At 44.9% G+C, this 27,545-nt stretch overlaps 1 protein-coding gene across 1 annotated transcript; it reads left to right on the forward strand.

Annotated features, from left to right (window-relative positions):
- The first annotated feature begins 3,916 nt into the window (after positions 1-3,916).
- On the forward strand, positions 3,917-27,545 carry CTSB (cathepsin B). Its single transcript, XM_069728364.1, has 10 exons — positions 3,917-3,953; positions 14,931-15,073; positions 15,636-15,727; positions 17,324-17,438; positions 17,525-17,643; positions 18,598-18,683; positions 24,496-24,642; positions 24,876-24,992; positions 25,084-25,212; positions 26,237-27,545. Exons 2-10 carry the CDS (start codon positions 14,948-14,950, stop codon positions 26,311-26,313), a joined length of 1,008 nt encoding a protein of 335 aa, XP_069584465.1. The 5' UTR covers positions 3,917-3,953; positions 14,931-14,947; the 3' UTR covers positions 26,314-27,545.

The following is a 27,545-nucleotide window of genomic DNA, read 5'->3' on the forward strand; positions in this document are numbered from 1 at the left end:
TAAAGGTTATCCCCTCTACACCGATAACTTTTATACCAGCATCCCACTCTTCAAGTCCCTTTCTGTGCGAGGTACCGCAGCCTGCAGTACTGTCCACAAAAATCAGAGAGGCCTCTCGAAAACGCTACTTGGGCAGATGCTCAGAAGGGGTGACAGCAGAGCCCAATGTAGCGACCACCTGCTGGAGGTCAAGTACAAGGCCAAGAAGGATGTATTTTTCTTGACCATCATATACGGTGATGGCAGCACCCACAGCACTGTACGAGGTACCTTTACAGAGGTCAGCAAATAAGACTGTGCCCAAGGTCCAACAAAAACATGGGGGGCGTTGATCTCTCTGATCTAATCCTCCAGCCATAGAGTGCCTTGAGAAAGGCCAAGGTGTGGTAAGAGAAGCTGGCCGTGCCCATCGTATAGGTGGCAATGCTCAACGCTTTCCTGCTGTCACGAAGTGCACGCCACACTGATACGTCGTACCTTCAGTTCCAAGAGGTAGTGAACAAGGCCGTAATCTTTGGAGATCAGCAAGGAGTGGACACCAGTACGTTCGGAACTGATGGTGCTCATATCGCACCAAGTCAATATTTCCCGGGGAAGGTCCCGTCAAGTGGAAAAAAAGGTAAATCGTAAAACGGGTGCTGAGTGTGTTACAGAAGGGGAAAACACAAGGACACCATTTATCAATGCGACACCTGCCCTGATAAACTTGGCCTGTGTATGAAAAATTGCTTCAGACTGTATCACACATCCATGCACTACTAAATTCATTTCTGACTTACCCAACTGAGGTATGACAACTTGACAAACACTACACAACTCATGTATGCCACTACATCAAGGGCTCTGCAAACGCGACATGACGTATGCAGACCATTCCATCAAAGTGCATTTCAAAACGTCACTCCTTCCTTTCCGAGCCTTGCAATTGTTTTCTCCCACATTTGGGGTATCAGCGTACACAGGAAAAATTGCACAACAACTTTTGGAGTCTAATTTCTCACGTTACCCTTCTGAAAGTAAATACATTGAGGCTAAAAGATCATCTTTGTGGAAAAAAAATTGATTTTTTATTTTCACGGCTCTACGTTATAAACTTTTGTGAAACACTTGGGGGTTCAAAGTGCTCACCACACATCTAGATAAGTTCCTTAAGGGGTCTAGTTTCCAAAAATGGGGTCACTTGTGGGGGATTTAAGCACATCAGGGGCTCTCCAAACGCAACGCGACATGACGTCAGCTCTCAATTCCAGAGAGTTTTGCGTTGAAAAAGTCAAACGGTGCTCCTTGCTTTCCATGCCCTGACGTGCGCCCAAACAATGGTTTTCTCCCACATATGGGGTATCAGCGTACTCATCAGAAATTACACAACAACCTTTGAGGGCCAATTTCTCCTGTTACTTTTGTGAAAATAATAAAATTGGGGTCTAAAGTAACATTTTAGTGAAAAAAGTTAAATGTTCATTTTCCCTTTCACATTCCATTAATTGCTTTAAAGTGCGTGAAGAGTTAATAAACTTTGTAAATGTGGTTTTGAGCACCTTGAGGGGTGCAGTTTTTAGAATGGTGTCCCTCTTTGGATTTTCTGTCAGATAGACCCCCCATAGTGACTTCAAATGTGATGTGGTCCCTAAAAAAATGGTTTTGTAAATTTTGTTTGAAAACTGAAAATTCGCTGGTCAACTTTTAATCCTCATAACTTCCTAACAAAAAAAAATGTTGGTTCCAAAATTGTGCTGAAGTCGACATGTGGGAAATGTTACGTAAGTATTTTGTGTGACATATCTCTGTGATTTAAGGGCATGAAAATTTCAAGTTTGACATTTGCTAAATTTTAAAAAATTTCATTTTTTTCACAAACACAAATCATATCAAAGAAATGTTACCACTATCATGAAGTACAATATGTCACGAGAAAACGATGTCAGAATCACGGGATCCGTTGAAGCGTTCCAGAGGTATAACCTCATAAAGGGACAGTGGTCAGAATTGTAAAAATTGGCCCGGTCATTAACATGCAAACCACCTCCGGGGGTAAAGGGATTAAGTCGCCCAGAATTACGCAAGTAGCACTGACCCTGAGCACAAGTGTTTAGTCATTACTGAGATTATCAGGTGTTACTATTACATTTTCAAAGGACTCTAATAACTGATATGAAAATTAGGTCAAATAATTACCGGTACATATCAGATGCACGCTCACTACATCCATGAATGCACACAGACGCACGCTCACTACATACATGAATGCACACAGATGCATGCTCACTACATCCATGAATGCACACAGATGCGTGCTCACTACATCCATGAATGCACACAGACGCACGCTCACTACATCCATGAATGTACACAGATGCACGCTCACTACATCCATGAATGCACAGAAGCACGCTCACTACATCCATGAATGCACACAGATGCACTCTCACTACATCCATGAATGCACACAGATGCACGCTCACTACATCCATGAATGCACACGGACGCACGCTCACTACATCCATAAATGCACACAGACGCACGCTCACTACATCAATGAATGCACACAGATGCACTCTCACTACATCCATGAATGCACACAGATGCACGCTCACTACATCCATAAATGCACACAGACGCACGCTCACTACATCAATGAATGCACACAGACGCACGCTCACTACATCAATGAATGCACACAGATGCACTCTCACTACATCCATGAATGCACACAGATGCACGCTCACTACATCCATGAATGCACACAGATGCACGCTCACTACATCCATGAATGCACAGATGCACGCTCATTACATCCATGAATGCACACAGATGCACACTCACTACATTTATGAATGTACACAGATGCATGTTCAAAACATCCATGAATGCACACAGATGCGCGCTCGTGGCTTCCATGAATGCACACAGATGCACGCTCACTGCATCCATGGAGGCACAAATATGTATGCCATCATATACTTGGATGCACACTTTTGCACACACACACTGCATGCATGGGTACACACATATACATGGTAATAATGCACACAGGTTCACACATTGGCATGCTGAACTCTTTGGCCAGCATGGTGGCTCAGTGGTTAACACTGACGCTTTGCAGCGCTAACCACTGGTCACTACATACATGTACTTGGACTATACATACGTAGATAAACACAGATAAATAAATGGTTCATTACTTGACTGTAATGGTGGAGAAACAGCGAGGGGCCAAAGTAAGAAGCCCCCTAAGGATGGGTCCCCAGGATGCACACAAGGCTCTCTACTATCACCATATAATACTGTGAGCCTTGGGCCAGTACCTAGAGGATGCACACAGCCCACCCTAGTGGGGTATATACCAAAACAGACCACCATTCATGATGGGTAAATTTGGGGTGGTGAGGACGTGACTGTCGCTCAATATTTCCTAGAGGATTGATCCATCATTTTTCCTCGTAGGCGCCCACCCGGAGCGCGATAACCAGGCTCTTCCCTCCATCGGGGGGTCGCCCTATTGTGCGCTGTGCTCCCCACATCTGGATTTATTGATGTATTAGTAGATAGGTGATAAATTGGGGGCGAACAGTCGATAAACCGGGGAACCCCTGTGCATCACCACCATGACATGGGGGGACGTGATAGTCATAGGGGGCATGGGCACTGCCAGGTGGGCACTGCCAGGGGAACACATGGGAATTCTGCTAACATCCCTTTTATATCTCCAGCAAAATAGACAATAAATGGAGGGAAGAAGCTGCAGAACAGGAGGACACAATATTAGTGTCTGTGGGCATCACACAGCCTGATGGGTAAGTGCCCTGTGTGCCATGTGCTGGGTGGGCGCCCTGCAGTCATGTGAGCAGTCAGGCGCTGTATAGGGAGGTGCACGGCTGCTTATATAAGGAGGAGGAGGCTGCTTCCTCCCTGCACATCCTCCTCCCCAGCTCCTGTGTCTGCTGCTCTCCTGGGTAAGGCGCTGCTGCTTCTTGTACTGTATCCCCCCTTATGTTTTTCCTGCAGGGTGGGCTCTGCATAGTCCTGTGCGCTCTGCGTAGTCCTGTGCGCTCACTATATACCGCAGGATACAATGTAACAACTGCTTCTGTCTTTATTAGAGCTGAGTAGTTACTGCGCATGCGCTGGTCTCTCTTTACAGGGTCTTTAAACTGCAGCTGTTCGAGGGGCTACAGCTGGGACTCAATCATATTTTTTTTTTATTATTTTCTTTCGGAAAGAGTCGAATGTTTGTTGTTTACAAATAGAGACTTTTGCTGTGGATACAATGTAACCAGTCACTTCCTGCCTGTGCTGGAGGGGAGGTGATCCAGCTGGTAGGACTACAAGTGCTAGGTGATTATCCAGGCTGGGACTTCTGGTTCTTCTTTAAGTGTGGAGCTTCTGTATTGTGTATCCGGCAGTGCAGTTCCAGGGGGATTTGGTGTAATTCTAGGTATTGCTGGCTGTGGAGACCCTAAATCCCTCTCCTCCTGCACAGTACAACAGTGCCTGGGTTTCCCCAGCTCCTCTGACGTCATCATCATTATTCATCATCATCATCATCCTCCTTCCTCTGACCTCTGAAGAAATGACCTTTTTTATATAATTATTGTAGCTTTATACTCATGGACCCCGATTATTGCCGCTCTTTAATAGGATTGGTCTTTTTGTATAAGTTTTAAGGACTCTGGGGGGCCCCTAGGCTCCAGGGTACGGTTGTGGCCCCTGCACCGATTGTAGTTATGTCCCTGTTTATACTGCTGTATGTACTGATTATAGCGCAGTCACATGTTTGGGCCCGACCCTTGTTTACTCCATGGCTGACCCCTGCACTGGGACTAATCCGTCAGCACAGGAACTTACAGAAATACAAAAGGGTGTTTTGTTTTTTTTTGTTTGTTTTTTTTTTTTTAACAAAGGAATTGACACTTTAGGGGAAATTGCCTTAACATGATTTTATTATTAAAAAAAAAAAAAAAATATTAATTATTATTATATTTTTTTTGAGTGACCTCTTTCAAGTGCATCTACTATGCTCATGCTGGTTGCTTTATAGATGGATATATCATTGGTGGACCCCCATATCCACCTGCAAAGCAGGTGGGGTTGTGCATTGAGAAGCTATTAGACTGTGAAGAGCCCATATAGTGTTCTTCTCCCATGATTGACTTTAAGGCGATCTGTCAGAAGGAGCAACCCTCCTAAACCGTCTCTATGGACACGTAGGTCATAGAAAGCTGAATCAACAGACAGCTGAATCAACAGACAGCCCTGGCACACCAGCCTGACCAAAGAACTGAGGCGAGCTTCCAGGGCTGCTGAGCGCAGATGGAAAAGATCCCACTCTAACGAGCACTTCATCGCATTCAAACAGTCCCTCACTACTTTCAAGACCACACTCGCCACAGCTAAACAAACCTACTTCTCATCTCTCATATCCTCCCTGTCTCACAACCCTAAACAGTTATTCAACACCTTCAATTCTCTCCTCCGTCCCCCAGCACCTCCTCCCTCCCCACTTATCTCTGCTGAAGACTTTGCCTCATTTTTCAAGCAGAAGATTGATAGCATTAGAGACAGTTTTGGTCAACAACCCCCAGAGCCCTTCCTCCCGATTTCCCAGCCCTCCACCTCCAAAACCAACTTCTCCACCATTACAGAAGATCAACTCTCCACTCTACTCTCAAGATCACATCTCACCATCTGTGCACTTGACCCACTCCCATCCCACCTCATCCCAAACCTCACCACAATCTTCATCCCAACCCTAACCCATCTCTTCAACCTATCACTAACAACTGGTGTTTTCCCCTCAAGCTTTAAACATGCCTCCATCACACCTATCCTCAAAAAGCCCTCTCTTGACCTATCCTCTGTATCTAGCTATCGCCCTATATCACTTCTCCCCTATGCCTCAAAACTACTGGAACAACACATCTACCTTGAACTGTCCTCCCATCTCTCGTCTTGCTCCCTCTTTGACCGCCTACAATCTGGCTTCCGGTCACACCATTCCACCGAAACTGCCCTAACTAAAGTCACCAATGACCTCTTAACCGCCAAGAGCAAGCGACACTACTCTGTCCTCCTCCTCCTCGACCTGTCGGCTGCCTTTGACACAGTGGACCATTCCCTATTATTACAAACCCTCTCATCCCTTGGAATCACAGACTTGGCCCTATCCTGGATCTCATCATACCTAACAGACCGGACATTCAGCGTCTCCCACTCACACACCACCTCCTCACCTCGCCCCCTATCTGTCGGAGTCCCACAAGGTTCAGTCCTTGGGCCCCTGCTCTTCTCCATTTACACCTTTGGCCTGGGACAGCTCATAGAATCTCATGGCTTTCAGTATCACCTCTATGCTGACGACACACAGATCTACATCTCTGGACCAGATATTGCCTCCCTTCTAACCAGAATCCCTCAATGTCTGTCCACTATTTCATCCTTCTTCTCCGCTAGATTTCTGAAACTTAACATGGACAAAACAGAATTCATCATCTTTCCCCCATCTCACGCGACCCCCCCCAACGAACCTATCCATTTCAGTAAATGGCTGCCCACTCTCCCCAGTCCCACAAGCTCGCTGCCTCGGGGTAATCCTTGACGCTGATCTCTTCTTCAAACCACATATCCAAGCCCTTTCCACTTCCTGCCGACTTCAACTCAAAAATATTTCACAAATCCGTTCATTCCTCAACCATGAATCTGCAAAAACCCTAGTCCATGCCCTCATCATCTCTCGCCTTGACTACTGCAACCTCCTGCTCTGTGGCCTCCCCTCTAACACTCTCGCACCCCTCCAATCTATTCTAAACTCTGCTGCCCGACTAATCCACCTGTCCCCCCGCTATTCCCCGGCCTCTCCCCTCTGTCAATCCCTTCACTGGCTCCCCATTGCCCAGACACTCCACTACAAAACACTAACCATGACATACAAAGCCATCCACAACCTGTCTCCTCCATACATCTGTGACCTCGTCTCCCGGTACTTACCTACCCGCAACCTCCGATCCTCACAAGATCTCCTACTCTACTCCCCTCTTATCTCCTCTTCCCACAATCGTATACAAGATTTCTCTCGCGTATCACCCCTACTCTGGAATTCTCTACCCCAACATATCAGACTCACGCCTACCATCGAAACCTTCAAAAAGAACCTGAAGACCCACCTCTTCCGACAAGCCTATAACCTGCAGTTACCACCGATCGACCAAACCGCTGCATGACCAGCTCTACCCTCACCTACTGTATTCTCACCCATCCCTTGTAGATTGTGAGCCCTCGCGGGCAGGGTCCTCTCCTCCTGTACCAGTTATGACTTGTATTGTTTAAGATTATTGTACTTGTTTTCATTATGTATACCCCTCCTCACATGTAAAGTGCCATGGAATAAATGGCGCTATAACAATAAATAATAATAATAATAATCAAATGACGCCTTGATGTCTGCGATCCGACGAACGGTTCCTGAAAAATACACGTTTTTTTTCCAAATATGTAAATGAGTTTGAAAGATCTCTGGAGGCAGACCAGAAAGTTATATTCGGCTCATTTGCATATAAGAAAAACACGGATTTCTCAGGAACCGTTCATCAGATCGCGGATAACAAGGTCTCCTTTTGTTCGGCTTCAGATGACCTACATGCCTATGGAGCCTCTACTTCTCTAATTTTTTTTTTTAAGTTTTTTTTAATTAATTTTGTACATTATACCATGAAAACACTAAGTTAAAAGCTAATAAGTGGAGACCTTGCTGTAATATCCTGTGTCTCTTCAGCGACTTTCTCCTTTTGATCTTGGGCTTGTCCTGACATGATGCAGCCATTTTAAAAGCTGGTGTTTGATCTGTCGAGGCGGTGACTCTAGAGCAGAGGTCCCCAACTCCAGTCCTCAAGGCCCACCAACATGTCATGTTTTCAGGATTTCCTTAGTTTTGCCCAGGTAATAATTGCATCACCTGTGCAATGCAAAGGAAATCCTGAAAACATGACCTGTTGGTGGGCCTTGAGGACTGGAGTTGGGGACCTCTGCTCTAGAGCATGGCCTACAAGTCTCCTCACTCTGGCACGTCAGGCTTGGCTTATCAGGGGCTTTAGTTTGCTGTCCGGTTCTACTTGAGAATTGTTCCTCTTATGGGATCTGCAGAATACAAGCTGCCGTAAATGACCCGAGTTCTGCAGGTGGGACCTTGGCTACAAGGAGACATTACGGTTACAGAAATTGGGGGGGGGATTGCAGTAAATGGTGATGTAGTCAGCGATTGTATAAACCTCCTGAGATCTTCCGCCTCCTACAAGGTGATATCCAGTGTTGTGATACCGGTGAGACGTAACCTCCTGTGACCGTTGATACAACAGACGCCGCTCCGAGTACAACACTTGGCCGCTGTCTGTCGTCTCGTAACCGGAGCCTAAAGTGAATACATAACTGTATATGATCAGCGCTTACACCTTAAAGGGGTGGTCCTCCTTAAAGGGTGCGATCATTGAGGTCTGTAATGATACGCCCCCCACCCATCCCTGTAAGTCATGCATGTAAAGGCAATAGAGATGGGTGGTCCCGGAGACCCTCGGCAAAGAGCAGAACGAATGGCTTATTCACACATTGCGCTTATGCTGATAAACACAACGTTTTACTGTATCATCAAAGTGTATGAGATTTTTACGTGGCAGTTATCAAATTTGGCCTTACAGGGGGTCAGGAGGAGCATTTGGCATCATCCCCCCCCCCCTCTATAGTGTCCTAATAAGTCCCTCTAATAGGAAAACAACTCTTAAAAAGAGGAGAGAAAAATAAAAACTTTACAGGATTCCTCCTAAGTAGAGATGAGCGAACCTGTACTGTAAAGTTGAGACTGTCCGTGGCGGAATCCTGAACACTGACTTCTCCCAGAACTCCATGTTGGAGACCTTTTTTAGGTTCAGGTCCCCATTGACTTCTATGGGGTTCGAGAAGAGCTCTCGCACCCGAACCAAAGTTTGGTTGAACCCGACCATCATCCGCTCATCCCAGCTATCGACCATTGACATGACCTGCGCTTCTACTCTGCAGATGCAATTTTAACTGGTGTAACTGGTACGTCGGTGACCTACATGCACTGATCTGTAATTGTACCTGATGGTAAATGCAGGAAAAACCACTTCATCGGCCATTAACGCTAGGACACAAATGGGAGGATTATTTTTTTTATAATTTATGTTGGTGGTTTCCAGATTCCTGTAGGGTAATGATGAACCTTCTCCAAATGATTGAGTCATGACTTTTGACTTGCCCTATATATTCTGGAACTAAAATCCTATCTACTATGTAATTGTCTAAGGGTCACTTCCGTCTGTCTGTCCTTCTTTCTGTCACGGATATTCATTGGTCGCGGCCTCTATCTGTCATGGAATCCAAGTCGCTGATTGGTCTCGCCAGCTGCCTGTCATGGCTGCCGCAACCAATCAGCGACGGCCACAGTCCGATTAGTCCCTCCCTACTCCCCTGCAGTCGGCGCCCGCTCCATACTCCCCGCAGTCACCGCTCACACAGGGTTAATGCCAGCGGGAACGGACCGCGTTATGCCGCGGGTAACTCACTCCGTTACCGCCGCTATTAACCCTGTGTGACCAAGTTTTTGCTATTGATGCTGCCTATGCAGCGTCAATAGTAAAAAAACATCTAATGTTAAATAATAATAATTAAAAAAAAATCATTATATACTCCCCTTCCGCCGCCTTTCACGCTCCTCGCTACACTCCGGTAGCCGCTCCATGCAAGCGGCAGGTTCCGGTGGCAAGGATAGTATGGGAGAAGGACCTGCCATGACGTCACGATCATGTGACCGAACTACAAGGGGCCCTCGGAAGATGAGTATATATTTATTTTTTAACCTGTGACATACGTGGCTGTGCAATATACTACGTGTCTGGGCAATATACTACGTGGCTGGGCAATATACTACGTGACTGGGCAATATACTACGTGGCTGTGCAATATACTACGTGGCTGTGCAATATACTACGTGGCTGGGCAGTATACTACGTGGACATGCATATTCTAGAATACCCGATGCGTTAGAATCAGGCCACCATCTAGTGTATCATAAGTCTGTTGGACCGTTGACAATTAAAGGGGTTCTTGTCACAAGTTAAATTTATTCTACTAATCCCTGTCATCTATTGATAAGAATACGTGACCATATAATTCAGTCATATGGTCAATGGCTAGGAGAGACCTGGAGAAGGGGTACACCGCTCCTACAACCTTCCTGTATCTTCACAGTAAGGGATCGATCTATAGTATCCCCCTTTATTGCAATTTCTGTCTTGAGGCAAATATCTCTGGCGCTTCCATCGCTGGTGATCTGTGACATGGCACTTTGATCTTGGAGAAGGATGTGGCGTATTGACGTCTTGCAATACTTTTTTTTTTTTTTTTCTTTTAGGAAGAAGCAACCTTTTTGTGGAGAGTGACATGCCTGTGTAAGGAGACTTATAGGCCATGCACTTCTCCTCTGAGACATATGCAAATCGTCTCTTCAGTGAGGAATAAGGCTAGAATTGTAGTGCCACTTGGCCCTTGGATACCAGTCAGTCCTCTCATACAGCCAAATCAGATCACTTGCTTTGCACTGATGAGAGGCGAATAGCCTGAAACTTGTGTCTGCATATAGATTATCTGGTGGCAGATTTTTTAGTTTTTTTTTTTACTATTGCTACTTTCAGTAGGTGGCACTAGAATTAAAGTAATCTACCGCTCTGAAGAGGCAGTTTGCAACTTTGGGAAGAGTCACTCAGCATTAATAATATTATAGCGCCATTTATTCCATGGCGCTTTACATGTGAGGAGGGGTGTACATAATAAAACAAGTACAATAATTTTAATCAATACAAGTCCCGCCTGGTACAGGAGGAATGAGGACCCTGCCCGCGAGGGCTCACAATCTACAAGGGATGGGTGAGGATACAGGAGGTGAGGATAGAGCAGGTCGTGCAGCGGTTTGGTCGATCGGTGGTTACTGCAGGTTGTAGGCTTGTCGGAAGAGGTGGGTCTTCAAGTTCTTTTTGAAGGTTTCGATGGTAGGTGAGAGTCTGATATGTTGGGGCTGAGAGTTCCAGAGTAGGGGGGATGCGCGAGAGAAATCTTGTATGCGATTGTGGGAAGAGGAGATAATAGGGGAGTAGAGAAGGAGATCTTGTGAGGATCGGAAGATGCGTGCAGGTAAGTACCGGGAGACGAGGTCACAGATGTATGGAGGAGACAGGTTGTGGATGGCTTTGTACGTCATGGTTAGGGTTTTGTAGTGGAGTCTCTGGGCAATGGGGAGCCAGTGAAGGGATTGACAGAGGGGAGAGGCCGGGGAATAGCGGGGAGACAGGTGGATTAGTCGGGCAGCAGAGTTTAGAATAGATTGGAGGGGTGCGAGAGTGTTAGAGGGGAGGCTACAGAGCAGGAGGTTGCAGTAGTCAAGGCGAGAGATGATTAGGGCATGGACAGGCTCGGACTGGCCCACCGGGGAACCGGAGGATCCTCCGGTGGGCCCTGACACTGGCATCTGCTGGCAGGGCCTCCCCCCGCTCCAGGGCCCCCCCCCCCCCCGCCGCCCGCCTGCCCGCTCGCTCGCCTGCTCGCCTTGAATACTCACCCTGCCTGCTCCAGCGATGGTCTCGGCGTCTGCACTGCACGAGCGGTCACGTGACACCGCTCATTAAGATCATGAATATGCGCATATTCATGATCTTAATGAATGGTGTCACATGACCGCTCAAGCAGGAAGAAGGTGCTGCGCCGCCGCCTGGAGTCGGGACAGAGCGCGAGGGATGTCGGCACGGCCGTGCAGTGGGAAGACAGGTGAGTATGAGGGACGGGGGAACGGGGGGGGGGAATGAAGGAGGACATAAGCCGGCGCGCCGAGCAGGAGCGGAGAGATAAGCCTGCATACAGGGGGGAATATGAGCCATGCAGGGGGGGATATGTGAGCCATGCAGGGGGGGATATGAGCCATGCAGGGGGGAATATGAGCCATGCAGGGGGGAATATGAGCCATGCATACAGGAGGGGTAATATGAGCTATGTATATGGGATAGGAGGGAGATGAGCCATGCATACAGGAGGGGGGTCATTATACAGTATGGAGCACCATGTGTGACCATTATACAGTATGGAGCATCATGTGTGGTCATTATACAGTATTGAGCATTATGTGGGATCATTATACAGTATAGAGCATCATGTGTAGCCATTATACAGTATGGAGCACCATGTGTGACCATTATACAGTATGGAGCATCATGTGTGGCCATTATACAGTATTGAGCATTATGTGGGATCATTATACAGTATGGAGCATCATGTGCGGCCGTTATACAGTATTGAGCATCATTTGTGGTCATTATACAGTATTGAGCATCATGTGTGGTCATTATACAGTGTGGAGAACTGTGTGGCCGTTATACACTATGGAGCATCATGTGTGGTGGCCGTTATACAGTATTGAGCATCATGTGCGGTCATTATACAGTATGGAGCACTGTGTGGCCATATTTTTTTGTTTATAATTATTGTATATAAAACAGTGTGATCAGCAGTGCTAAATGGCTGCGGTTGGGACGTGGATGTGGGTGTGACTAGTTGTGAAATGGGTCTAGTCAGAGGCGTGGCCTAAAATTTGCCGAGGCGCACTACGCGCGCCGCAAACTTTATACCTCCTTCCCTTCTTCAAAAGTTGGGAGGTATGGTACCACATTTGCCAGATCACGGCAAGTGCCGCAAATCCCATAGAGAATGACTGAGGCCGAACGCAGTGTTGCTGTAAGTGATCCGTTACGCGGCAGATGCAGAAAAACTGCCCAATCTGCTGCAAAAAGCGACTTTCACATCAGCGATTTTTGCCAAAGTCACTGCGGATAGTGTCATACTCACCAATGGGGGAGGCAGCACTAAGAGTGCCTAGGGCAGCAGAAACTCTAAATATGGCCCTGGGGGGCTACATTATATTCTGTGGGGGGACTGCATTATACTCAAGGTACTACATTATATTATGGGGGCTACATCATACTATATGAGGGGTTACAGTATACTCTATGGGGGGCTGCATTATATTCTGTGGTGGGGCTGCATTATTCTCTCAGGGGACTAAATAATATTATGGGGGCTACATCATACTATATGAGGGGGCTACAGTATACTCTATGGGGGGGCTGCATTATATTCTGTGGTGGAACTGCATTCTCTCAGGCGACTACATTATATTCTGTGCTGGGTGGCATTATACTATATGAGGGGGGGGCTGCATTATACCCTATGGGGGTGCTACATTATATTCTATGGTGGGGACTGTGTCATACCTGAGAGGGTTGCATTATATTTTGTGGGGTGCTGCATTATATTCTATGAGAGGGGACTGCATTATATTTTATGAGGGGGCTACATTATATTCTGTGAGGGGGCTACCCCAACCCTTGCTACATTATTGAGATGTGAACTACCTTATATTATACCCTGATATTAGCGCTTTTTACCGCACAATTGGTGGTCTTGTATCTATTTCTATGTAGCTACATAGTGGGCCCCAAGAATGATTTTCTCTGGTGGGCCCAAGGTGCTCCAGTCCGATGCTGGGCATGGACTAGGGTTTTTGCAGATTCATGGTTGAGGAATGAACGGATTCGTGAAATATTTTTGAGTTGAAGTCGGCAGGAAGTGGAAAGGGCTTGGATTTGTGGTGTGAAGGAGAGATCAGCGTCAAGGATTACCCCAAGACAGCGAGCTTGTGGGACTGGGGAGAGTGGGCAGCCATTTACTGTAATGGATAGGTTCGTTGGGGGGGTCACATGAGATGGGGGGGGGGGGGGGGGGGAAGATGATGAATTCTGTTTGGTCCATGTTAAGTTTCAGAAATCTAGTGGAGAAGAAGGATGAAATAGCGGATAGATATTGAGGGATTCTGGTTAGTAGGGAGGTGATATCTGGTCCAGAGATGTAGATCTGTGTGTCATCAGCATAGAGGTGATACTGAAAGCCGTGAGATTCTATGAGCTGTCCCAGGCCAAAGGTGTAAATGGAGAAGAGCAAGGGCCCAAGGACTGAACCTTGTGGGACTCCGACAGATAGGGGGCGAGGTGAGGAGGTGGTGTGTGAGTGGGAGACGCTGAATGTCCAGTCTGTTAGGTATGATGAGATCCAGGATAGGGCCAAGTCTGTGATGCCAAGGGATGAGAGGGTCTGCAGCAGCAGGGAATGGTCCACTGTGTCAAAGGCAGAGGACAGGTCCAGGAGGAGGAGGAGGACAGAGTAGTGTCGCTTGCTCTTGGCGGTTAATAGGTCATTGGTGACCTTAGTTAGGGCAGTTTCAGTGGAGTGGTGTGACCGGAAGCCTGATTGTAAGCGGTAGAAGAGGGAGCAAGAAGAGAGATGCGAGGACAGTTCAAGATGGACGTGTTGTTCCAGTAGTTTTGAGGCATAGGGGAGAAGTGATATAGGGCGATAGCTAGATACAGAGGAAGGGTCAAGAGAGGGCTTTCTGAGGATAGGTGTGATGGCATGTTTAAAGCATAAGGAGAAAACACCAGTTGTTAGTGATGGGTTAGGGTTGGATGAAGACTGTGGTGAGGTTTGGGATGAAGTGGGTTATGATCGGGTCAAGTGCACAGGTGGTGAGATGCGATCTTGAGAGTAGAGTGGAGAGTTGATCTTCTGTAATGGTGGAGAAGTTGGTTTTGGAGGTGGAGGGCTGGGTAGTCGGGAGGAAGGGCTCTGGGGGTTGTTGACCAAAACTGTCTCTGATGCTATCAATCTTCTGCTTGAACAATGAGCATCTCCACTGTCTAAAGTGGCTGATAACAGGGAGCAGTAGTTTGTATTTTATTTGTTCTGTTCCCTTTTTTTTTTTTTTTTTTTTTTAAATTGAATTTTTTTTTTTTTTTTTAACTAATTTGGTACATTGTATCTTTCTACAGGGAGAAATCCTGCAACAATGTGGCAATCTCTGGCCGTGCTCTGTGTTTTGGCCTCCTGCGCCAGCGCCCGCAGTGTCCCATACTTCAAGCCTCTGTCCGGTGAAATGGTCAATTATATTAATAAGCTAAATACTACATGGAAGGTGAGAGAGGGTCCGTGAAGGGTGGTGGGCTGTGCTATGGAGGGGAAACGATATTTGTTGAATGTATATAAACACTCACTGGAAATTTATCATGTGGATAAGGAAATAATGCAAACCTGGCTGGATGGTATTAATAATAATAAAAATAATAATAATAAAAATAATACAAATATTATTTTTTCCTTGCCATTTTCACAGTATTTACTTCTGTTCCATTCACTGACAGCAAGCAGTTTTACAACCAGATGCTTAACACTCATTCTGTCCATCAGATTTCTCTTATACTGAGCCGCCAGTGTTAATTTGAGATGCTCAAGATAAGTGTTCAACCTTGAAGAAAACTAGAATGTCTCCATCCATTTTCCATTCCCCAATGACTACGAGCTGGCTGTTATGTAGTCAGAGGGGGGTGGGCTCATTGGAAAATTTTAAAGCAGCTGGAAAGCGACTTCTATTTGATTTATTTATTTTTTTTAAATTAATCTGCCAAAGAAATGAACATCTACCTGCTGAAAACTAAAGCTAGATCCTAACTCGTCATCCTCCACTCCATCTTTCTTAGGCTGGACATAACTTTCCGAATGCTGACTTTGGTTATGTGAAGGGACTCTGTGGGACAATTCTAGGAGAAAGCAAGAAGATTCTGCCGGTCAGGTAGGACGCGGGTCTTATAAGATCATTCAGCATTGGGTTCTCTCCATTATTGCACCTAATTCTGCATTCAGAATTCTGTTCTCTAACTTTATAAATCATTAGTCCCGTCTTGGATATCACCAGTTTGGATTTTTTGAGGGTCGCATATACCCTCCCCGTGCTCTGGTCTGTGACTATAAGGTCATGCTCCTTAAAGAGGATCTGTCAAGTCCAAAAGTGCTTTGTATTTGTATTCAGAAGTCCCTTTTCTCCTGAACATTTGTTGGTGGTGGTTAATTATTTAATGCTTTTTTTTATTACATTTTTTGGATAAAATTATAATACATTTTTTTTTTTTTTGTAAAATTTTTATTAAAAATGTATTTAATTTTTTTTATAAATACGACTTACGGTTGGTGAGATTCTACTTCTAAAAGCCAGTTTTGCCATCTTGACCAATGAGGCAGTGCCTCGAACGACTCGAACACCGCCCAAAACAGCTCGAATTTGAAATTGGCGAACAGTTAGACTCGAACACCGCTCATCTCTAGTCTCGACCAATGAGGCAGTGCCCACAAGATCACAATGTATTGGGGAAGTGTCACATGGCTGACTTAAGCTGGAGTAGTAGAGGAGATGAATGAAAGAAGGGGATCGAAGGAGCAGCATAAGTGGGACGCCGGTGTTGCAGCACTATGCTCCTATGCCTCATATGTGACTATGCCTGCTGCTTGCACCCATCCAGCACTGATACATAGAAGTACGAAGTGACTGGTGCACAAACAGTCCAAGGTTGGCAGGTGATGGGTCCTGATGCTCCATGCATAAACCCTGCCAATGCCTGGTTCAAAGGGATTAGGCATAGTGCTGGGAACGGTCCTGTTGGTAGAGAAGGAACTCTATTAGAGCCCTGTACGTAAAATCGTAAAGTTCTCCACCACCTTAGATATTGGTAAAGAAAAAAAAAAACAATCAAAGCCACTTATTATTCTGGAGAACAATTGACTAAACCAAAAACAAAATGGCTTTGAGTTAAAATGAACTGCTTTCACCCAAGAGTCCTCAAGGAGCCGAGTTCATTTATCCTGTTCTTCATAACCAAGCATCGTAATGACTGCCATGGTGTCGCTGTATTGGTGGAAAGCAAACGTGAAGCCCGTTTCCTTAACCCCCTTTTTTATATTTAATTTTTTTTCCTGAACCTTTTTTTGGATATGAAGAAAAACACAACTCGGGCAATGCTCCAGCTCCTGCCGGTGACTGGAAAATCTTGTCTTTTGTTGTGGATTGAGATACAATGTATATCTAAAAAGTTAATCGTGTTGGTCTACTGATCACTAGTTGATACAAACACTGCAGCTCCCACAATGCACCGCAGTGCATGGGATGGATTTCACCCAAGAGTTCTCATAGAGCTTGGGTCAGTTATTGCAGTGTACCTGACTCTGTAACATGACACTTATTAGGGAGCTTTTTATTTTATTATTTTTTGGGGAGAGTGGGGTGGCCAAGAATGGCATCAAGAGATACGAGACAATTGGTGATAGAACCTAATGTCTTTGTGTAAGAGTTTTTTTTTTTTCTTCTCCTAAAGGCAGTGTATCTTTATGTTTTTAGGTATTCATTTGCTGACAAAATGAATCTGCCCGATAACTTTGACTCCAGGGAGGCTTGGCCAAACTGTCCTACAATCAAGGAGATTCGAGACCAGGGCTCCTGTGGATCCTGCTGGGTGAGTATAAAGCAACGTTCTGTCAGGACTACTCTCCAATTTTCTGTCTCTTCTCGGATGTTTCTCACCAGGTTTGTCTGCCATAGGCATTTGGTGCGGTGGAGGCCATGTCAGACCGGTTCTGTGTGCACTCCAACGGGAAGGTAAACGTGGAGATATCTGCAGAAGATCTTCTGTCTTGCTGCGGATCGGAGTGTGGAATGGGGTAAGTATCCTCGCCCTGGTGAGATGGCATTGTGCATGCGCACACGTTGTCTTAGTACCGGATAGTGCACCTGAAAGTCTTGAATATAGTAGACTTTCTCCCTATGGAAGAGGAAAATGGGCATCAAAAGCAGAACCCACAGAGCATACAACGCACAATGTTAGATGGCGCCCATGGCTTGGTGCTGGCTTTTTTATTTATATATTTTTTTTTTCCATTCTCATGATATATTATACAGTTTTTCTTATGAGTGTCTTTCTTGTCGTTATAGGCAGCATCTGTCTATCCAGGATACAGATTCTATCCTGAGTTTCCTCTTCGTGTGCTTTTCTCCTTTGATATATATATATATATATATATATATCAATTTTATTTTTTTTTTCCTCCTCTGCCCTCTCTGAGACTATACATACTTTATCTCCTCTCCGCACTATGGAAATCTGTGTTCAGACCCTTGGCCCCTAGCTGCTTTTTTTTTTTTTTTTTTTTTTTTTTTTTTTTTTTTTTTTACGACCCGAGTGGTGGTAGGGAAGAGCAGACAGGAGCAGTACTTCTGATAAACGTGTAACATCTGTAGCACTTTTTTTGTAATGTAACATCTGTAGACTGTAGCACTTTTTGTAATGCAGACTATTTAGAAAATTGCTTTACTAAGCAAATGAAAACTAAGGCTGTACATAGACTCTTAAACCCCTTTTTTTTTTTTCAATGCTCCTTGTAGCCTCCGTTTTATCTGTATAGGAACTTGGTGACCCCTAAGTTTCCACTTAGTCAGATGTCTCCTTGCGTTTGAGAGTTGGATTGTACCAATTTCCCTAATTTATTTGCCGATTTGAGAGGAAGTGATCTATGTAAATCTTGGGTCTTATTAGTTGTTTTCGGGGTGGTGTCGGCTGAGGATTCGGGCTGCATTACTGCGTTGTTTAACTTCCAAAAATGTCTTCTGTTTTCCAGCTGTAATGGAGGGTACCCGGCTGGTGCATGGAATTTCTGGACGGAGAAGGGTCTTGTATCCGGCGGCTTGTATGATTCGCACATCGGTGAGCACGTCATGTGGAGGCTTAAACGTATAGACTGAGGCAGAGCTTTGGATTAATCACAGCTACATCATCCTTTATATAAACAAGGCCAGAATAATCCAGAGAACATATTCCTTAACGAAGGATAGTCTCCAAAAACTGTAGAAAATGAAGAGCTATCCTAATAAATATGGATATATCAAAGCAAATTCCAGATCTTGTTTTGCCAAAAAGTACAAAATAATTTTATTTATCCAAACACACATAAACCAGTCAGGAACGGTATATGTAGATCCATATAGCTGATATAAAATCAGGCGGGCAACAATACAACCATGGAGCGAACGAGCGAGGGGAGGCCCAAAATAGGGTCTCAAAAATGTAGACACCATAAATTCCGTCTTCTATGTCGTCCCCCCCTAGAAAATCCTAAGAAGGGAATGGAGGAGATAATTGTGTGCAAAAGTAGTGTCCAGTCTAGTCCAAAAAGTTTCTCCCGAGGAAACCAAAGCGAAATGTGCGTCGGGGCCCCGGTGCAATTCATAGGCCCATTATTAGATGGGTAAAAGGTTCACTACACTTACATCATTTGTCAGCATTACTTGTTTCTTTTTGGATGATTCTATGCACTCTTGTCTGCTTTAACAGACTGTCAAATCTGAGTAGACTGGACACTACTTGAGCACACAATTTATCCTCCATTCTCTTAGGATTTTGTAGGGGGATGACACAGCACACGGCAATTTATGGTGTGGTCTACCTCTTTAAGACTCTATTTTGGGCCTCCCTCTACTCCCCCTTTGACATTGTATGCCTATCTGTTCGCTCCATGGTTGTATTGTTGCCAGCCTGGTTTTATGATGTAATCTGCTATATGGATCTACGTAAGGTGGATACGGAAAATATTCAGACCCCTTTAAAGTTTTCACTGTTTCATTGCAGCCATTTGGTAAATTCAAACAAGTTCATTTTTTTTCTTATTAATGTACACTCTGCACCCCAACTTGACTGGAAAAAAAAAGTAGAAATTTTTGCAAATTTATTAAAGAAACTGAAATATCCCATGGTCATAAGTATTCAGACCCTTTGCTCAGACACTCATATTTGTCACATGCCGTCCATTTCCTTGTGATCCTCATTGAGATGGTTCTACTCCTTCATTGGAGTCCAGCTGTGTGTAATAAATCTGATAGGACTTGTTTTGGAGCGGCGCACACCTGTCTATATAAGACCTCACAGCTCACAGTGCATGTCAGACCAAATGAGAATCATGAGGCCAAAGGAACTGGCCAAGGAGCTCAGAGACAGAATTGTGGCAAGGCACAGATCTGACCAAGGTTACAACAGAATTTCTGCAGTACTCAAGGTTCCTAAGAGCACAGTGGCCTCCATAATCCTTAAATGGAAGAAGTTTAGGACCAACAGAAGTCTTCCTAGACCTGGCCATCCAGCCAAACTGAGCAATCGTGGGAGAAGAGCCTTGGTGAGAGGTAAAGAAGAACTCCAATATCACTGTGGTTGAGATGCATGAGGGAGATGGGAGAAAGTGCTACAAAGTCAGCTATCACTGCAGCCCTCCACCAGTCAGGCCTTTATGGCAGAGTGGCCCAACGGAAGCCTCTCCTCAGTGCAAGACATATGAAAGCCCCCATAGTCTACTAAAAAAACATGAAGGACTCCCAGAAATAAGATTCTCTGGTCTGATGAGAAGAAGATAAAACTTTTTGGTGATAATTGTAAGCAATATGTGTGTAGAAAACCAGGCAATGCTCATCACCTGCCTAATACAATCCCAACAGTGAAACATGGTGGTGGCAGCATCATGCTATAGGGGTGTTTTTCAGCTGCAGGGACAGGATGACTGGTTGCCATTGAAGGAAACATGAATGCGGTCAAGTTCAGAGATATCCTGGATGAAAACCTCTTCCAGAGTGCTCTGGACTTCAGACTTGGTCGAAGGTTCACCTTCCAACAAGACAAAGACCCTAAGCACAGCTAAAATAACAAAGGAGCGGCTTCAGAACAACTCTGGCTGGGCCAGTCAAGAATGGTCACAGAGACCTGACCAAAATCCAGTTTAGCTGTTCACCATCCAACCTGACTGAATTGAAGAGGATCCCCAAATCCAGGTGTGAAAAGCTTGTATCGTTCCCAAGAAGACTCATGGCTGTACTAGCTCAAAAGGTGCTTCTCCTCAATACTGAGCAAAGGGTCTGAATACTTACAGTACAGGCCAAAAGTTTGGACACACCTCATTTAAAGATTTTTCTGTATTTTCATGACTATGAAAATTGTAAATTCACACTGAAGGCATCAAATCTATGAATTAAAACATGTGGAATTATATACTGGAGTATAAGCCAAGATTTTCAGCCCATTTTTTTTTTTTGGGGAGGGAGGGTTGAAAGTCCCCCTCTCGGCTTATACTCGAGTCATACCCAGGGGTCAGCAGAGGAGGGGGAGCGGGGGCTGTCTAATTATACTCACCTGCTTCCAGCGTGGTCCCTGCAGGTCCTCGGTGCCCCAGTTTCTTCCTGTACTGTGCGGTCACATGGTACTGCTCATTACAGTAATGAATATGCGGCTCCACCTCCCATAATGAGCTGTAACGGTGACCGCTCAATACAGGAAGAAGCTGCCGACGCCGGGGAAGCAGGGACTGCACCGCGCCAGGAGCAGGTGAGCATAACGGGGAGGGGAGTGCTGCGCTGCGCGATATTCACCTGCTCCCCGTTTCGGGTGCTGCTCAGTCTTCTGGAGTGATGCTCAGGTCAGAGGGCGCGGTGACGTGGATAGTGCGCGCCCTCTGCTGAACGTCAGTGCCGAAGACGCTGAAGGTGGAGTGGCACTGGAACGAGGAGCAGGTGAATATTGAAAGTGCCTGGGGTCTGAGCGACGGAGAGGTGAGTTTGTTTTATTTTATTTTTTTTATCGCAGCAACAGCAAATGGGGCAAGTGTCTGTATGGAGCATCTATGGGGCCATAACGATTGTGCAGCATTATATAGGGCAAATGTGTCTATGGAGCATCTTATGGGGCCATTAACCTTTATGCAGGATTATATGGGCATATTTTAATAGGGAGCATCTTATGGGGCCCATCAAACTTTATGGGGCTCCTGATTCAATATGGATATTCAAAAACACTTAACCTACTGATGTCTCAATTAATTTTACTTTTATTGGTATCTATTTTTACTTTTGACATTTACCAGTAGCTGCTACATTTCCCACCCTAGGCTTATACTCGAGTCATTAAGTTTTCTCAGTTTTTTTTGTGGCAAAATTAGGGGGGTCGGCTTATACTCGAGTATATATGGTACTTAAAGTGTGAAACAACTGAAAATGTCTTATATTCTAGGTTCTTCAAAGTAGCCACCTTTTGCTTTGATGACTGCTTTGCTCACTCTTGGCATTCTCTTGATGAACTTCAAGAGGTAGTCAACAACAGAAATGGTCTTCCAACAATCTTGAAGGAGTTCCCAGAGATGCTTAGCACTTGTTGGCCCTTTTGTCTTCACTCTGCGTCCAGCTCATCCCAAACCATCTCGATTGGGTTCAGGTCTGGTGACTGTGGAGGCCAGGTCATCTGGCGTACCTCCCCATCACTCTCCATCTTGGTCAAGTAGCATTTACACAGCCTGGAGGTGTTTGGGGTCATTGTCCTGTTGAAAAATAAATGATGGTCCAACTAAACGCAAACCGGATGGAATAGCATGCCGCTGTAAGATGCTGTGGTAGCCATGCTGGTTCATTATGCCTTCGATTTTGAATAAATCCCCAACAGTGTCACCAGCAAAGCCCCCCCCCACACCATCACACATCCTCTTCCATGCTTCACGGTGGGAACCAGGCATGTAGAGTCCATCCGTTCACCTTTTCTGCATCGCACAAAGACACGGTGGTTGGAACCAAAGATCTCAAATTTGGACTCATCAGACCAAAGCTCAGATTTCCACTGGTCTAATGTCCATTCCTTGTGTTCTTTAGCCCAAACAAGTATCTTCTGCTTGTTGCCTGTCCTTAGCAGTGGTTTCCTAGCCGCTATTTTACCATGAAGGCCTGCTGCACAAAGTCTCCTCTTAACAGTTGTTGTAGAGATGTGTCTGCTGCTAGAACTCTGTGTGGCATTGACCTGGTCTCTAATCTGAGCTGCTGTTAACCTGCGATTTCTGAGGCTGGTGACTCGGATAAACTTATCCTCAGAAGCAGAGGTGACTCTTGGTCTTCCTTTCCTGGGGCGGTCCTCATGTGAGACAGTTTCTTTGTAGCGCTTGATGGTTTTTGCAACTGCACTTGGGGATACTTTCAAAGTTTTCCCAATTTTTCGGACTGACTGACCTTAATTTCTTAAAGTAATGATGGCCACTCGCTTTTTTAGCTGCTTTTTTCTTGCCATAATACAAATTCTAACAGTCTATGCAGTAGGACTATCAGTTGTGTATCCACCAGACTTCTGCACAACACAACTCATGGTCCCAACCACATTTATAAGGCAAGAAATCCCACTTATTAAACCTGACAGGACACACCTGTGAAGTGAAAACCATTCCCGGTGACTACCTCCTGAAGCTCCTCAAGAGAATGCCAAGAGTGTGCAAAGCAGTCATCAAAGCAAAAGATGGCTTCTTTGAAGAACCTAGAATATAAGACATAATTTCAGCTGTTTCACACTTTTTTGTTAAAGGGAACCTGTCACCCCGTTTTTTCAGATTGAGATAAAAATACTGTTAAATAGGGCCTGCGCTGTGTGTTACAATAGTGTATGTAGTGTACCCTGATTCCCCACCTATGCTGCGCAATACATTACCAAAGTCACCGTTTTTGCCTGTCAATCAGGCTGGTCAGGTCAGGTGGGCGTGGTGACATCGCTGTTTCTTCCCCAGCTTTCCGTTGGTGGCGCAGTGGTGTTCGCATGTCCAAGTGCCGAATCCACTGCACGCAGGTGAAGAAAAAGCGTGGGATCTGCGCTCTTACCCTTGTCATCGGTGGGGGCGGCCATCTTCCTGAGGCCACGTGTGCGCAGATGGAGTGCTCTGCTGCACAGGGCTTCAGGAAAATGGCCGCGGGATGCCGTGCATGCGCAGATGGAGATCGCAGCGGCCATTTTCCCGAAGCCGAGTTTGCATCTCGGCAAAAAATAAGTCCTCACATGGCCATATTGACGAAAAAATAGTTATGGCTCTGGGAAGGAGGGGAGCAAAAAACAAACATGGAAAAACAGAAAATCCCAATGTCATGAAGGGGTTAATAAATTAGCAAAAATAACAACTTTTTTTTTTTTTCCAGTCAAGATAGGGTGCAGTGTACACTAATGATAAAAAAAAAAATGAACTGTTTTTGAATTTACAAAATGGCTGCAATGAAAGAGTGAATAATTTAAAGTGGTCTGAATACTTTCCGCTCCCACTGTATACTGTTACACTCTTGTTTGTGATTGTTTGGGTAAATAAAATAATTTTGTACTTTTTGGCAAAACAAGATCTGGAATTTAATTGTGGATATATCCATATATTAGGATATCCCAGCTCTCTATGTCCTCTATTCATTTTCTATCATCTTTTATAGTTGGTGTCTACAGTGACTTTTTTTTTTTTTTCCCCCTAAAGTTTAATTTTTTTTTTGAGTCCCCAGACTTTAGCTTCTGTATTAGACATACTTCGAGCTCCTCAGAGGGTCAAGTTGAGTCACTCATCATGCCCTTTATTATCCCCAGCCACACTTGTATTTACATAATGAGCACACACAGGCTTGTAGGAAACCAGTCTCGTTATTGAACTGCACATTAGAGCGCCTCCTTCTGGTGAGGTCATGTACATCTTGCTCTTACCTAGGCTGCCGACCATACTCCATCCCGCCCTGCGAGCACCACGTCAATGGCTCCCGTCCCGCATGTAAGGGAGAGGAAGGAGAAACTCCGAAATGCGAGAAGAAGTGCGAGCCCGGCTACGGTCAAGACTACAGCAAGGACAAGCACTTGGGTGAGTGACGGCCTGCCAGACATGTGGACATATTGGTACAACTTGCACAACCACAGACTACACAACAGCATGCCGTTTGCCAGGCTTGGTGTAAATTGCATAGACCACAGGTTTTGTCTGTCTCGTTCCCCACAGGCATGGTTGGATGATCCTGACCAATCTCCATTAGAAAGTGGCTCTGTCCTGCGACATATCATAGATGGTGGTAACATCTTTATCTTCACCTTTTTTAGGTTCTGATTCCTACAATGTCCCAAGCAGCCAGGAAGAAATCAAGGCCGAGATCTACAAGAATGGTCCAGTAGAAGGTGCTTTCTTGGTTTTTGAGGACTTCCCTACATACAAGTCAGGTGGGCATCTATGGAATTCGTGGTTGTTGGTAGCTGTTCCTCCAGCTGTGGAAACGCCGATGACGTCTTCGCATTATATTTTCTTCTGTAGGAGTGTACCGTCACATGACCGGTGAGGAGATCGGAGGTCACGCTATTAAGATCCTTGGATGGGGTGTGGAGGACGGTACTCCCTACTGGCTCTGTGCCAACTCTTGGAATACTGACTGGGGCGATAAGGGTATGGCTGCATTTGTCTTGTTCTTCTGGCATTGTGTAGTACTGTAGAAGCTTCAGGTGAATTCAACCCGGCTACATGTGCAACTGACATGTCCCACCCCCCTATCAAAGGGAAAAAGCGTATCACAAGGGTGTTTAGTGATGTCGGATCCCTAAACTCCTAGTCATGGCTGGACACTATAAACTAGTGCTGTGGCCTCGTAATGCTCAATCTTAGGGGGGTTTAGAAGTTGGACCACATACACACTAGAATATTATGGTTTAGCCAAGAGTTATGACCCTCCTCTGAGGAGCAGCCCTTTGATAACCAAGCAAACATCGGGCACATTAATTTCTCCCTAGGCCTCCGCCTTCTGTCTCCCAACCACCAAATATATTGTATGGATCTACAAGAGGCTTGGATATCGTATTCCTCAATTCCTCCCATAGAGGCTTCCAGATTACTACATTTTTAAGGTTTTGTGGTCCTCTGATCCATGTAGATGTGGAGGACTGGTCATGATCTTGACCTGATCATTTGTAAGAGGTCCAGAATTTAAAATGCTGGCCCACGAGGGTGCTATACAAATTGTGTAATGCCTTAATACGGCATAGAAGTCTAGGGGTGGACCTTCTACATCCTACTCCTTCTATATGTTCCACTATCTGCCGTATGGACTTGTTCTACGTTAACCTTTTAATAGTAGGGAAGAATCACTCCTGGGGCACCATATGGCACCACACAGTCCCTATAGAGCCCTAACTTGAGCACTCTGGTTCTGGCCATAGTTATTTATGAATTATGTGGGATCATGAGTAACCATTGAGATGGAAACCCAGTGTAGACCAGTAACCTCCATTAATCCATGATCTGTTCGGCAAGAGTGTCCTGCACCCAGGTATCGGGCCGATATAGAAGTCCTTGAAGAAAGTGAACCATCGGTGGCTTGACTGCAAAGTGGTGCATGGTATAACTGGACACATGGCTTCTTGGGGAGCCGGAATGTTTATCTGTAAATATCTTTTTTTTTTTTTATTCCCGACAGGTTTTTTCAAGATTCTTCGTGGAGAGAATCACTGCGGGATAGAGTCTGAAATCGTTGCTGGAGTTCCAAAAAATTAATGTCCAGTAATTGTGTCTTATCTTAAAGGAAACTTTTAGCGCCAAATGGATTTTAACTTTTTTTTTTTTTTTTTTTTTTTCTTTTACTGAAATTTGTTTTAATTTTTAAATTTTTTTTTTTACTCCCCAACAACTGAAAATGGAATGTGATTATGTCATTGGTTCCATATGTTTCCCCGATCATCATGGCTGGTAGAGTAGTGAGAATCCCAGTGCTGTTGTTGGATGATACCATGGAAAATAGAAATTTTAACATTTATTTTGTCTTAATGAATTCCCATCTTCAAAGTATGTTAATATCTTGCCATATAGATTTTTTTTTTCTGATGGAGTTCCACATCTCACAGAATACTAAAAAATTTTTTCCTTTCTATTTCGGCTGACTAAAGCCTCCACTAGAGGGAGCTGAGGAGCAAACTGTATACATCAAAGCCAAAAGTATACAGTGAGCTCCCCCTAGTGGCAGCTGCAGGAATTAAAAATTTTTTTTTTAAAAATTTTCTATATGAAAATTGTGATCTGACTGCCATGGAAATAGAAGGTGGTAGAACTGGCACAGAAATTTGGGTTCTAAAGGTGATTTTTGTTTTAAGGTTCATTGTGACTCTGTGAAACTGATAAAGGCTAACTAGTTCTTCTGGGCAATAACGCACTACTCCCCTGGAAGCTGGTAATTGTGGGCAGGCGTGTCAGCTTGTTTTAATTGTCCTTATGTACAACCATTGTTCAGATCCTTCCAAGCCAAAATCTAAGTGGTGGTTTGGTTTCTTTTTCACCTGTGGGCAAAAAACATAAGTGTTGGTCATCTCAACTAATAAGACTGCAATTCATTCATTGTCAGGATGTCTTAATGCATGAGGCCACTTTACAGTGGGTAAAAAAAAAAAATTAATTTGCAGTTGCCCGAAGTAGTAATTGTGGAAAGGGATTGTTGAGGATTAGAAATCTATGGCTCCGTTCTTCTACATAAGGTGCCACGTCTGTCTGCCTGCACAAAAAAAGAACTGGCGGCCGGCACGGCTTTTATATCCTAGAGAACAAGTCTGAACTCTTACCCACTGAGCCCATATATCTGCTAGCAGCTGACTTGTACAATGGCCGCCTGTTTTGATTTTGTTTTTATACAAAGAGCTGATTGCACAATAAACCATTTGATTTCTAGATTTTATCTTTAAAAAAAAAAAAAATGTAACTTTGTTTTGCCAATAAAATGCCTTCTTTTCATTTTTTAA

Source organism: Ranitomeya imitator, chromosome 5, assembly GCF_032444005.1.
Source record: "Ranitomeya imitator isolate aRanImi1 chromosome 5, aRanImi1.pri, whole genome shotgun sequence".
Taxonomy (NCBI): Eukaryota; Metazoa; Chordata; class Amphibia; order Anura; family Dendrobatidae; genus Ranitomeya; species Ranitomeya imitator.

Bases quoted from the DNA above. Each gene is read 5' to 3' on its own strand.
- CTSB (XM_069728364.1), top strand. From the start codon at position 14,948: ATGTGGCAATCTCTGGCCGTGCTCTGTGTTTTGGCCTCCTGCGCCAGC. The intron at 17,439-17,524 runs GTGAGTATAAAG...TGTCTGCCATAG, and splicing joins GCTCCTGTGGATCCTGCTGG to GCATTTGGTGCGGTGGAGGC. The intron at 24,643-24,875 runs GTGAGTGACGGC...CACCTTTTTTAG, and splicing joins CAGCAAGGACAAGCACTTGG to GTTCTGATTCCTACAATGTC.